This window comes from Zymoseptoria tritici, chromosome 5, assembly GCF_000219625.1.
Source record: "Zymoseptoria tritici IPO323 chromosome 5, whole genome shotgun sequence".
NCBI classification, from domain to species: domain Eukaryota; kingdom Fungi; phylum Ascomycota; class Dothideomycetes; order Mycosphaerellales; family Mycosphaerellaceae; genus Zymoseptoria; species Zymoseptoria tritici.
This window is the reverse complement of record NC_018214.1, coordinates 213,647-226,213: the sequence shown is the minus strand read 5'-3', so window position 1 is coordinate 226,213 and position 12,567 is coordinate 213,647. Positions and strand designations below refer to the sequence as shown.

At 56.8% G+C, this 12,567-nt stretch overlaps 5 protein-coding genes across 5 annotated transcripts; 2 read left to right on the top strand and 3 right to left on the bottom strand.

Moving 5' to 3' along the window:
- Window positions 1–1,015: 1,015 nt before the first annotated feature.
- MYCGRDRAFT_42164 (uncharacterized protein) lies at window positions 1,016–2,208 on the top strand (the record flags this gene model as incomplete). The annotated part of the gene is made up of 3 exons (XM_003852727.1): window positions 1,016–1,406; window positions 1,478–1,950; window positions 2,167–2,208. 3 exons carry the CDS (start codon window positions 1,016–1,018, stop codon window positions 2,206–2,208), a joined length of 906 nt encoding a protein of 301 aa, XP_003852775.1.
- A 715-nt stretch (window positions 2,209–2,923) lies between these two features.
- On the bottom strand, window positions 2,924–4,431 carry MYCGRDRAFT_109336 (uncharacterized protein; the record flags this gene model as incomplete). The annotated part of the gene is made up of 1 exon (XM_003851987.1): window positions 2,924–4,431. One exon carries the CDS (start codon window positions 4,295–4,297, stop codon window positions 2,924–2,926), a length of 1,374 nt encoding a protein of 457 aa, XP_003852035.1.
- Window positions 4,432–5,018: 587 nt separating this feature from the next.
- MYCGRDRAFT_71704 (uncharacterized protein) lies at window positions 5,019–8,838 on the bottom strand (the record flags this gene model as incomplete). Its single annotated transcript, XM_003851986.1, has 3 exons — window positions 5,019–5,173; window positions 5,232–6,483; window positions 8,059–8,838. 3 exons carry the CDS (start codon window positions 8,740–8,742, stop codon window positions 5,019–5,021), a joined length of 2,091 nt encoding a protein of 696 aa, XP_003852034.1.
- A 1,449-nt stretch (window positions 8,839–10,287) lies between these two features.
- Window positions 10,288–10,719, top strand: MYCGRDRAFT_18625 (uncharacterized protein; the record flags this gene model as incomplete). Its single annotated transcript, XM_003852728.1, has 1 exon — window positions 10,288–10,719. A coding segment is annotated over one exon (432 nt), but the record flags the coding sequence as incomplete, so codon positions are not given.
- A 223-nt stretch (window positions 10,720–10,942) lies between these two features.
- On the bottom strand, window positions 10,943–12,244 carry MYCGRDRAFT_92956 (uncharacterized protein; the record flags this gene model as incomplete). Its single annotated transcript, XM_003851985.1, has 1 exon — window positions 10,943–12,244. The coding sequence occupies one exon, from the start codon at window positions 12,242–12,244 to the stop codon at window positions 10,943–10,945; it is 1,302 nt and encodes a 433-aa protein (XP_003852033.1).
- Window positions 12,245–12,567: the final 323 nt, after the last annotated feature.

The window sequence follows — 12,567 nt, the reverse complement described above, 5'->3', positions numbered from 1 at the left end:
AAGCGGTGCGTGAAGTTCCATCAAGGTGTCCAAGACTTCCTTGGCGAAGTGGACTTCATGTCTTGGATTTCGTAGCACTGCCCGCGACTTTGTTAGTGTTGAAACCTCGCTTTTTGACGGTAACGGAGGGCTTGAGCGTACTGATGTGTGTTCAGCGTCGGAGAAGGATCGTTCAATCCGGGCGAGCTCATCGTGTGCCAATGTCGAACTGTCAACAATCGACGCGGCATAGATGCGAAACTTGGATGGCCCCGCTTGAGATCAACGATAGGACCATCAATGTGGTCAACAACAAGGATCAAAAGTCGTTCCCGATCGTTCGGAGCCGCCGATTCGCAAGAAGCAAGCGAGACCTCGACGGCATGGCTCCTCAGCGGTCTGCCACGAGGGAATCCGACCGAGAACCGGTCTCCCCTTGCCATGCGAACGAGCCTCATCCCACGTGAGATGACGAAGGATATACAAGTCCCTCGGTATGGTCTCAGCCCAGCCAGCAAGGTACATCCCACATGGTGCTGGGAGATGCACACAATCGGACAACTCCGAACTATGCCCAGCCTCAACAGCCGCCACCGTAGAATATTCTGCCGCCGCTCTTACATGAACCTGCATGGACCGAAGATGTATAGAAGAGCACCTTGATGGACACCAGGTTTTCCATCGCCTTGGTATCCTTGGCGAGCAAGGAGCCTTACGCTAGGACTTCGTAAGTGGAGAACTTCGACCTCACTTGTCTTCCGCAAGAGGAAGTCGACCGGAAAAAGCACCGGTAAAACGTCCTCGTTTCGTGGGGGACCTTGATGACTTCGAAGCTTGGCCAAGACGATCGATGCTCGGAAACGGAGCAGTGCGACCTTGGAAGGGCAGCATGATGGTGATCGTTGAGCAGCAGACCGAGCACAACACCCAGGCTGCGTTGGTATAAGAACCATTCTCCACCTTCTCTTTTCCGACATTCCCCCTTCACCAAACACCCCTCACATCTCTCTTCCTCGAGCCCATTCACACACTCAAAATGCTGACCTCCCTCCTCCTAACCGCCATCGGCGCCTCAGCCGCCGCCCTCCCATCCGTCCCATCCCTCGAAACCCGCCAAGCCCCCTTCGAAGTCCTCCAAGCCGCCCCCTGGGACGCCGGCGCCGTGACCGAATGGCAAATCCACCCCTCCTGCAACTCCTCCGAACGTCTCCAACTCCAACAGGGCCTCGACGAAGCCGTCACTCTCGCCACCCACGCCAAAGCCCACATCAACCGCTGGGGCAACTCGTCCGAAGTCTACCGCAAATACTTCGGGAACTCCCCTCCCTTTGAAGCCGCGGGCGCATACGACATCATCATCAATGGAGATCGTGCGGGAGCGTTGTTTAGATGTGATGATCCAGATGGGAATTGTGCGGCGTTTCCTGGTAGGTGATCCCCTCTTCTCACCGACGTGACTTGCTTGGATTGCGCCCGCTGACACCTCGGGCTTCTGTAGATGAATGGGCCGGCCACTACCGCGGCCCCAACGGCACCCACGAAACAGTAATCTGCCCCCTCTCCTACACCTCCCGGCAACACCTCTCGCAAATCTGTTCCCAAGGCTACGACGTGCGCACCGGCTCCCGAACCCTCTACTGGGGTTCCGACCTCATCCATCGTCTCTACCACATGCCGGCCTACGGCGCCAACGGCTACATCGACCACTACGCAGAAGGATGGGCTGGCATCGTCACCGCCGCGAAAGAGGGGAGTCCGAATTCGACCCACGACTCGGATGGACTGCAGTTTTTCGCGCTGGAGGCGTATGCTTATGATGTGATTTATCCGGGGGTTGGGTGTCCGGGTTCGAATGCGCCGGTTACGGAGGAGGAGATGGAGGGGAGTGGGGGACATGGAGCGGCTGCGGCGGCGACGACGACGTCGATGGCTGCTGCGCCGGCGGCGGTGACGGATGCGCCGGCTGGACAGGTGGGTTGATCTCCGCTTTCTCGACTTGGGATGCAGATGTGCTGACAACCCTCGCAGGACTGCCACACACACTCCGACGGCTCGATACATTGCTCTGACGCAACAACTCCGGAACCCGCAGCAACATCCGAAGCGCCAGCGGCTGGTGGAGAGGTTAGTTCATACCTCCTCCACGCTTTCATTGAAACGTCCCACTGACCGATCTCCTTGGAATAGAACTGCCACACCCACGCCAACGGCGAGCTGCACTGCACTTGAGCAGACCAGCAAAACAAGCACAAAAATCAGACAGACTGTGATGCCAACGCAGCAATGTGACGGGGCGAGGGATTCGCCTCCATCGTGTAGCGCAGGCTGACCGCCAAAAACAATGCTTTTGATGATACCATGCCGGAATATGAATAAAAAGGAAGAACGCAAGATGAAAATAGAGATGCAGCTTGTGAATACCACGTATTAAGCCAAATCAGCCTTCCAGTCCACGTCTCGCGCAGGTCCGATTCGTCAGACCCTCGTCCCAGGTCGCGCAGCTTCATCGTGGTGGATGTGAAGTGTACCGCAGACCATCGGGATTTTTAATGGCTTTTGCATTTGGATGTTCGATAATCTTCGCTTCCCTTCTTCGTCAATGGTTCCTGCTTGACGTCCCAGTTTTGATGTCTTCCCGAGCGGGCAAGTAGTAGAAGCTGTTCATTCAGTAACGCATGCTCTCTGTGCACATCTTTTCGTACGACCCATTGTGTGCAGTAGTGGTCCGTTGATCAAAGGTTGCGATCCCTGCACCTGCTCTCCTTCGAGCCAGTCTTGGTCAACTCATCATCCAAACATGATCCGCAGCTCTGCTAAAGTCTTGCCGTGATCGCGATTCAACACCATGCCAGAATCGCTCCACATTCACATCCGCTGACACGACGGCATCAATGGTGTCCGAGTTCCTTCCACCCCAGACTGCGTCTTCAAGCCCCATGTCAGCTCAATCCCCCCCGACACCACCCAAAAACTCCGTCCCCAACCACCGATCACAAAGCCAAACAACCCTCCAATACCACCCCGCCGCTTCCCAATCAAACGTAACCCCATCCTCCATTCTCGGCACAACACTGCCCAACACTTCCCCTGCTCCGAGCCAAGAACTCCAACTCGCTTTGGGAGCTTTCGGAGCGAGAGCCATTTCCATTGGCAACACGGTCGCTCGAGTGGCGCCTTCGATGCGGGAGCGGCGGGGAGTTGTTGGTGCGTTGAGGGTGGAGGAGGAAGGAGCGGCAGTAGTGAGCCGCTGGACTGGAGCGCGGGATTGGCGGTCTAGAGCGGACGTCGTCGAAGAGGACTGTGCCAATGTGGTAGACGTAGCCGGCGAGTCCTGTGTATTCCTCACCACATTCCCCCCGCCCCAGCTCCCACCCCAAGGCGGCCTACTCCCACCAACCTGCTGCATCTCACTCCCCTCCATCCTCGCGGTAGCCGAACTCGCCGTATTCGAACTCTGCGGACTCCCATCCTCCCCTTCCACCCTCCTAGCAAAAGGATCCTCCGTAGAAAAGCTCACCGGCAACACATCACTCGTTATCTGCGCTCCCGCCATCGTCGCCACAACAGCCTCATCCCGCTGCGGCCCTCGTCCCGTCCACGGCTCACAGTACACCAGATATCCCTTGATGGTATGCGGGGACCTCGCGACTGCCAATTCCGCCCCTTCGCGGGAGGAGAAGGTGACTTTGATCCAGTGTTCTCCGCCCGCGAATTTATTCTTCTTGCGCATGGCCGCTCTGCTTAAACTTCCCACGATGCGTCTCGCAGTGTGAGGCGCGCCAGAGGATGTACGCGGATAATCTTCTAGAATCGTGCCGGAGGAGACGCGTTCGTAAAAGTCGATGGCGGCCCATTGTGTGTCCGCTCCGAATCCATAGAGAAAAACTTCCGTCGGCTCACCACCCTCTTCCGCGCTCGCCGTCTGTACAGCACCCACGCTCTTCACACCCCCCTCGTCTCCCGCTCCCTCGCCCTCCTCTTTCCCCCCACTTCCTCCAACTTTCTTCAACGCCCCAAAAACATTATCCTCAAACACCAAATTCTCCGCTCGTTGCCTATCCTCCTCCCTCCTAGGTTCCGCCGTCTTGGACCGACTTCTACTCAACCCCGAGCGGCTCCTGCGCATTGATCGACCGAAAGGGCCGCGTTCGAGAGGTGGGTCCCGCGGTTTGGAGGAGGTGGTGGAGGTGGTGGGCGGTGGAGCGGTGGAGTAATCGTAGCCCCAGGGGAGTTTGCGGCCGGAGGGATCGGTGGCGCGTTCGGAGTCGGGGACGGCGTGGATTTGAACGCCGGCGCGGGGAGGGCGGGGTGGAAACATTTTGTGTTGTGGTGTTGTGGACTTTTTTTGGAGGTGGTGTTGTTGGAGGGAAGGTAAGTGGTGAGGATGAGATTGATGAGAAGTCCGGACGAGGACTGGGCAAAGGAGTGACTTTTGTGTAAGCGCAGTATTCCTCCGGCACAAAACGCAATGGAAAGAAGTGAAAGTGAAGTTGATGTTTTTGTCAAGAAAGTCGAAGTCGAAGGTGATGAAGCACGCGTCTGTGCAGCTCGGGACGGGTACGAAAACGGCTGCGGCTGTCGCGCGAGGAAACTTGAGATTTTGGGGGCCAAAAGCCAAGACTTGCATGTGACATATCCACTCGTTACTGTACCTAGTGAAAGACTTCGTAGTGGGATGTAGGTGAATCGACAACGCGTAAGACAGATGGAAGCTTTTCGCGAAAATGGAACGGCCAGCCTCGCTATCAGCAGTAGACTGCCAAACCGTCCCGAAAGATCAACGAAGCCTGAAAGCGGCAGACACATATACAGAAGGTATATCGTATATGTACCTCCCAAGCACATACCCTTTGGAAAGACTCTTCGCAATGCAGCAGCATACAGACCCATCGTCCGGACGACCAATACGAGGCTTGAACACCAAGAACGCCTTGCCAAATCCCAGAAAGACAGCATACCCCTCCAAACCTCGGTCCCTTCAATTCCACCTTCTTCCTCGAGAGCTCATGCCCTTGTCAGTGAGCCTGTTTCCCTCACCCTCACATGACGCTACAATTCTCCTCATCCCTCTTCTGATCCCTCTTCCCCTCCTTCCTCGACAACTTCCCATTCACCGGCCTCGCAGGCGGCGCATTCTTGCCCCCACTCCTCTTCAATTCCTCCAATCGTTCAATCGCTTTCGGGAATTTATGCGCTGCAACACACATCATTAGCAATCAACCCATCAACCCCCAACTCCTTCAGTCACTTACAAGCCGCCCGTCCATACCACTTCCTCCCCTCCTCAGCACTCCTCTCACATCCAATCCCATTCTCCTTAAAATACCCCATAGCAAACATCGCCTTCGGAAGCGGGGGCTCGCTAACCGCCGCCTTTCTCGCCCACAAATACGCTTCTTGTTCCGAATGTTCCAGTACGCCCTCCGCGCCCGTGAGGTACCACCCACTCAGCGCGAGTTCCGCTTTATGTTCCCCTTGCGCCGCGGCTTTCGTATACCAACTGATACTCTGTCGATTGTCGATGGGGAGACCGAGGGATCCGTATTCAAACGCCTGGCCGAGACGGAATTGACTGAATTTATACCCGAGAGAGCCGGCGCGGAGATAGAGGTCGCGGGCGTGGGTGTCGTCGGGCAGGACTTTGGCGCGGACTTCGGGGTCGGTGTTGGCGGACTCGTAGAGGGTGGCGAGTTCGTGGAGGGCGTGGGGGTGTTCGGCGTCGGCGCGTTCGGCGCCGCGTTTCAGCCAGGTGACGGCTTCGGCGACGTTGCGTTGTTGCCCGAGGAGGGACTTGAGCAGGATCGCGCCGAGTTTATACATAGCTGCTGGGTCGCCGAGAGCGGCCGCGCGACGATACCATTGTACGGCTTTGGGGTAGTCGCGAGAAGTTCCTCCGCCTTCCTCGGCGCCAATCTCGCAGCATACGGCGGTGCGGTAGGCGGCTTGAGGGTGGCCTGCCTTGGCGGCGGCTTGGTATAGTTTGAAGGCTTCTTTGGTGTCGGGTTCGAGACCGAGGAGGCCGCAGCCGTAGGCGTCGGCGAGGTAGAATTGGGCTTCGGGGTATTGGCCTGCGACCAATTTTTTGAGACGTTTGTGGGCGTCGAGGGTGTAGCGTTCGGCGTTTTTGATGGTGGTGGCGCGGTCGGCGCGGCCACCTTCGTTGGCGAGGACGGAGGCAGCTTCGACGAGTTTTTTGACGAGGAGGAGGCCGGTCTTGGGGGAGTTGGTGGAGTCGGCGGAGGCGCGGAGTTGGTCGAGTTCGGCGTGGGTGACGGGTCGGGGAGTGTCGATTGATGGGCCGCGTTGGTGGGAGGGTGGTGCGGTTGATGTAGGAGTGGGAGGTGGTTGCGAGGATTGAGGGCCACCGTTGTAATTTCTGACTGGTGGAGGTTTGGGTGGTGGACCTCCGCCTTGTGGACCCATCAAACCAGGTCGGACCGGAACTGGGTGTGAGGGAAGTGCATCAGGGTTGGTAGGTGTGGAAGGACTATCAGCAGATCGCATCTTCATCAGAGGAGCGCCGTTGGGAGGACCTCCTGGACCGCCTGGACCGCCTGGTGGTGGCCTCATTCCTTGCCTCAAAGGTGGCGCACTTCCAGCACCTCGCGCATCCCATCCACCTGGACTCGTCTGTGATCGGTCCATGTCCGGACGAGGCATCCCACCAGGAGGCATCGCGCCAGGAGGCATCCCACCAGGAGGCATCCCACCAGGAGGCATCCCACCAGGAGGCATACCCCCAGGAGGAGGTCTCAAAGGACGACCATACTGATCAAAACGTTGCGGTCCAGGAGGAGGACCTTGGCGACGTGGACCCTGCCTTCCATCGTCAAGAGATCTCCTCACAGGCGGCTCATGTGCAAAAGGAGCTCGTGGAGGCATCGGTCCACCTCGTCCATACCCTTGATCTGCCGCCTGAGGTGGCGGTCCTCGAATTGGCATATCGTATGGAGGTCCCTGACCTTGCTGCATTGGCGGTCCGTTCTGATACGGATCTGTTGCGCCTCGCTGGGGAGGACCTCGAGGTTGTGGTGGTCCTGGCGGTGGCCTCCCGGACTGATCATATGCCGGTTGTTGATGATGACCTAAGTCATAAGCGGAACGGGACTGCGGAGTTTGAGATGGCGGAGGTGCATTCCTCACACCAGGCAAGGGTAGAGATACCGTCGATTGCATGACATCGGCCGGCCGTTGAGCTTGACCTTCTATCCTCTTCTGAGCAAGCGAAGTCTGTCCAGGCGCGGCACTATCAAAGTCGGGCATCTCAGACTCAATCTCTTCGGTTCGATTCGCAGGCTGCCGGTTGTACTGATCCGGCATTGGAGGCATGGGATCGTGTTCGTGGGGTACTGCAGCATAGTCGTCGTAGATGGCACTGATGGTGTGAGATCGTTTTGTTACATCATTTGGCGACCATGGCTTGGCGGACTGCGGAGAGATGTTGTCTTGCGCGTACGCATCGGCTGGTGCTCTTTGCGCATGAGAGGTTGAAGGACGAGGTGGAATGATACCCGCACTTAGCGGTTGATGTTCCCCATATCCAGGCTGTCGTCTTGTGTCGACGGTCAAATTTTGCGCTGGTTTGGGCGGACTGCCACCGTACCCATTGACTAGCTTCCTCTGCTGATATTGCTGCTCCTGTTGTGGTCTCGCTGCTGGCTGTTGCTGCGGTGGTGGTTGCGACTCTACCATCGGCCACTGAGCAGGATACTGTTCATGAACGGCATGCTCAAGCTCAGGTTCACTAAAGGGCCTTTCTTCTTGATAGTGTCGCTGTGCACCACTCTGCCGTTCATAGTTCGCATCAGGAGCCGAGCCAGCCCGTTCAATCGGCGGTCTGCCATTTTGAGCGGAAGTACGCTGCTCTTCTCTGTGACCGTTTTCCTGTGGTCTCGAATTGGTAGAAGGTTCCGTGCGACCCTTCTCTGGACTCCCGCGTGCCCCTGCTCCTCCCGACTTGTCCTCATTCTTCTTGGGAAATGTGGGAAATGCATTGTCCAACGGCATCGCCTGAGGTGTCAGATTGCGCTTGGCAAACTTTTCCTTCTCTCTCGCCTTCCACTCTGCCATGGCATCCACTCTTTGAGGCGGCGGTGCGCGCGGCGCATGTTGTGGCTCTTCGTACTGGTCTCTCGGTCTTTGTTGTGCATGTCCGTTCTGCTGTGGTGGGTAACCATTCTGCTGTTGTGGGTAGTCGTTCTGTTGTTGCGGGTAACCATCCTGTTGTTGAGGGTATCCATTTTGACGTTGCTGGTCGCGAGGATCCGGGTGGTATACAGGTTGCGCTTGCGGCGGAGGTGGTCCACGTTGCGCCTGAGGTGGAGGCGGTCCTCTTTGCGCCTGAGGAGGTGGTCCTCTCTGCGCTTGCGGTGGTGGAGGACCTCTCTGTACCTGAGGCGGTGGTGGCCCTCTTTGCGCCTGAGGCGGTGGTGGTCCCCTCTGCGCTCTCGGCTGATACCTCGGGTCATACGAGCGATCTGGCTCTTGTTGATATCCTTGACCATACCCTCCATGCGGCGACTCGTGATACACCGGCTCTTGCGCATGATTCATGCCTTGGCCGTAGCCGTCATAACCACCATTGTGCGGCTGGTGATAGTCCTGAGGCCCACCGCCATATCCACCCTGCTGGTAGTCGTCATACGGCGAACTGGCGTAGTCGGCGTACTCGTTTTGTGGTGCGGTCAAGGCTGGGTTCGAGGGCGGCGCTTGGTAGTAGTGTCTGCGAGGGGGTTCGTAGGAGGCGCCTTGGTCGTATGCCATGATTGTCGTGAGGAGGAGTCGGAGGAGGAGGAAGAGGGAGGCCTAGGTCATGGTGTTGTTGTTGTTGCTATTGTGTCGCGTGGGCAGAGCTGTGGAGGAGGGGGAGATGGTCGGTCGACTAAGGTAAGGCCATGGGTTAGTGCGCACATGGGAGGATGGGAGGATGGGAGATGGGAGTTGGACCGAGCGTGTGGCTAAGTTGATTTGCCGCGGGACCTGGAAAATGGGGGTCTATTTCAAGGCATTTTGAAGGGAAATCAAGCCCAGGTGGTTGGTCCTTCGTCATTCGGTCACACGCAGAAGTCAACTTGATGTAGACTTCACTGCTGCATTCAGTGCGGTGTAGTTCTACTCTATTGGATGGTCTCATAGTATATGCATATACTGAAACGATACAGAGGCGGAACCTGCTGTGGAAGCATCGAAAGCAAGACTTCTTGCATGAAAATGACTGCAATGGCAACATCTCCGCCGCTGACGATGGGAGAGATCATACGGCTTGGTTGGAGTACATCTACGTACATCCACTTGAAACACATATGCCTTCTTCCATCCCGGAGGACATACCGTACAAGACAGGCAGTCATCAATACACTCCTCCCGCTTCACTCCTTCCAATCCTTTGTCCTGCGTCGCCGTGCTTGTCGACAAAGCAGAAGGTTTTGATCTTGTATATCAGGGCAACACCCCTCTCCCCTGATCCCTCGCAAAACGTGTCCCCGACCCCCAAATACTCCAAATATACCAGATACAGGTACCGTCTCAAGTTTACATCCCACAACCCGGTTCAGGTCCTCCAACATGTGAGGCTGTGCGATATGCAGGAACGACTTCCCATCTGTGGCGCAGGTAGGAAGGCTAAAACCTCGGATATCGCGATCCTGGTTTTTGCCGTATAAGTAGTTCTACCGGACAAGGTAGGATGGGAGGGAACAGGGGGAGCTTTGGGTATAGGACCGACCTGCTTTCACTCGAGTATCAAGCGTCGTCAAAACCTTGATCCTTCCACTTTGCCAAACCCCGGGTCCTGAATCCTTCAGGATTTGAGCTTCGAAGGCGAGGTAAGGTAGGATCACTGGATAGACCTCAGCGAGGAGTATCTTTTCCTCCGCTGACCTTACCTGCTGATCAGCTCACGACGCTCGTCCAATTCACGCAATTCTGCTCTTGACGCCTAGTTCTGCAGCCTGCGGGTGAGGCCATATGAGCCATTATGAACCACTGATCTGACAAAGGAAGAACCACGGAAGAACTTGCTCGAATCTATACCGCAATACCTCTGATCCACCATTCTCCATCTGCTCGCGGTCCCTCCCAGCCAACTCTCGTCCTTCCTGTGCAAGGAGAACCCTTGATGGCCAACAAGACCAAACTCGGCGACCTGCAAAAGAACCCGCAAAGGCACCCAACAAGACCTCTCTCACCATGGCCAATCTCTGGCGCACCCCCTTCCTAACCTTCCGCGCCTGCGAAACCTCCGACGAACCCTTCCTCGCCGAATTAAATACCCACTCCCTCAACCTCATGAACGCCGCCTACTTCATCCCTCTCCCGCAAAACGCCAAACGCATCACTTCCTTTCGAGAATTCATCGACAGCGCTTTGCTGGGGGTGTTGATCTGCTTGCCTGTCGAGAAGGATGCGGTTCCAAAACCAATCGGCGCCTTGACCCTCACGCAGATACCACAGCGAGCTCATCACAGAAACGCGGGGATAGGAATCAACATCCTCCCAGCCTACCAAGGGAAAGGTCACGGCTCGGAAGCGATTCGATGGGTTTTGGAGTTTGCGTTCGAGACGATGGGACTGCATAGGGTGGAGATTGGGAGTTTTGAATATAATCGGGGAGCGGATCGGTTGTATGAGCGGTTGGGGTTTGTGAGGGAGGGGTTTACGAGAGAGAGTGTTTTCAGTCAGGGACGGTGGTGGGGGGAGTTTAGGTTGGGGATGTTGGAGGGGGAGTGGAGGGAGATGAGGGGGGAGGGGAAGATTTAGGGTGAGTTGGGTTGAGGTTGTAAGATATGTCGAGTTGCATACTGTTCTCTACCTACTTCGCTGACTCCTGTTCTAGTCGGCGGCGGAGACCAGTGTGTTTCTTTCCAATGGCATGGTAGCAAGTCTGGATCTCAGAGCGTCTTCTCTTTCAATTCTCAAGTCATTTTCGCTACTTCCATGCTCAAACACCTCTCGTAGCCCGACTTCACTTCCCCTCAACTTCTTCCCATTCCCCATCCAGGTCCTCCTCGTCCACCTCCACCCACTCTTCCACCTCCTTTCCATCATCCTTCTTCGAACTCACAACCTCGGCCTCACCGCCTGGCTCCCCTCCAACAGCACCGGAAACATCCTCCATCGCCTCAGCAAGAGCCTCTTCCAATGACATCCCCATTGACTCTCCGCCGTCACTCTCATGCCCATAGTCCTTCTTTTCTCCCTCTCCTTCTCCTACCGATCCCTCTCTACCTCCGATACCTCCCTCGACGCCACAATCTGCCAACGAACGGCTCAGTTGCTCCACCCAAACGGACGTCTCGTCCACCTCTCCCTTCTCCACCTCTCCGCACCCCAAGTCCCATTCGGAGAGCGGTTCTCCGGATGGTTTTTTCAGTCCGGAGTTGCGGCGTGGAGAGCGGAAGGTGGATGATGTGAGGGAGCCAAGGCTGTTGCGCATAGAGGCAGGTGGGCTGGTTGGGTTCACCTGGTCAGCTGCGCGTCTCGCAAGAACTCCAGCCCTCCGCTCCTCGATGGTACTCCGCTTCTCCTCTCTCCGCCGCCCCTCCCCCTCCTCCTCTTCCTCCCTCTCCCACTCCTCCGCCCGACTCATCATCGCTTTCCGAACCAGAGCCGCATGTCGACGTTGGTGGATGTCGAGGCCCGGAATGTGGTGTCTTGGGTCCGAGATGGGCAATTGGTGGCGGAGGGAAGATTCCAGGTAGAGAGATTGCTGTTCTTGTTCGCGGCGGGCTTGCTGGCGGAGAGAGAGTTGGAGGGCGCGGGCTGAGGGGGAGAGGTGGGAGAGGGTGCGGTCGGGGGTTGTGGAGGAGGTGGGTGAGGTGGTATATGGGTCGGAGGGGTTGGAGGGCAAGCTGAAGGATGTGGTGGAGAGCGAGAAGTCGAGGAAGGTGGGTGGGTCGGGTGAAGTGGACCGGTCGGATGCTGCATGCTTCTTGACTACGGTCTGAAGTTGAGGAACGGTGGTACCGAGGGCGTTGTTGACCTTGTCCGAGGGTGTGGGACTGGCTTCTTGGCTGAGGATGTCGCTGTTGTTGACGGACGAACTCTGCTGTGGTGCGCTTCTCTGAGTGCGCTTGGTGGTTCTCGTTGGCCTAGCGGCTCTGTCGTTGGAAGGCTCTTTAATTTCGTTGCGCAACGGCGAAGGACCATGGCCGGCTTCGAACGACATGTGGAAGTGGAGCGCAGAATGAGTGGTGGCAGTCGCAGTGGACGGCTTGCTGCGTTGACGTCGGGATGCGCTCGTCTGTGGGTCGTGGATCGTCGCCATGACTGCTATCTCGTCCAAGAGTTCGCTGGTTGGATGCAGTGGGCGCAAAAGCGAATCGATTTCCTTCTCTTGTTGCACGGAGTCGAGGGAATCGTACGCGCAAAAGCTGGGTATCGAGTTGCAAGAAGGAAAGAAACGATGTCGATGCGCAGAAAGAAGCGCAGAAGAATCGTGATGAAGGTGGGAGGAAGAGAGAGGAATGGAGTTGGTGAATACGGAGAGGAAGTTTGCCCGGCTTGTAGCGGCGGAAGTGCGGAAGGGCGGGCCGCAGATATGCGCTGCAAGTGAATGCGACAATCCTCCTCTGTGCGCTAGCGAGGGAG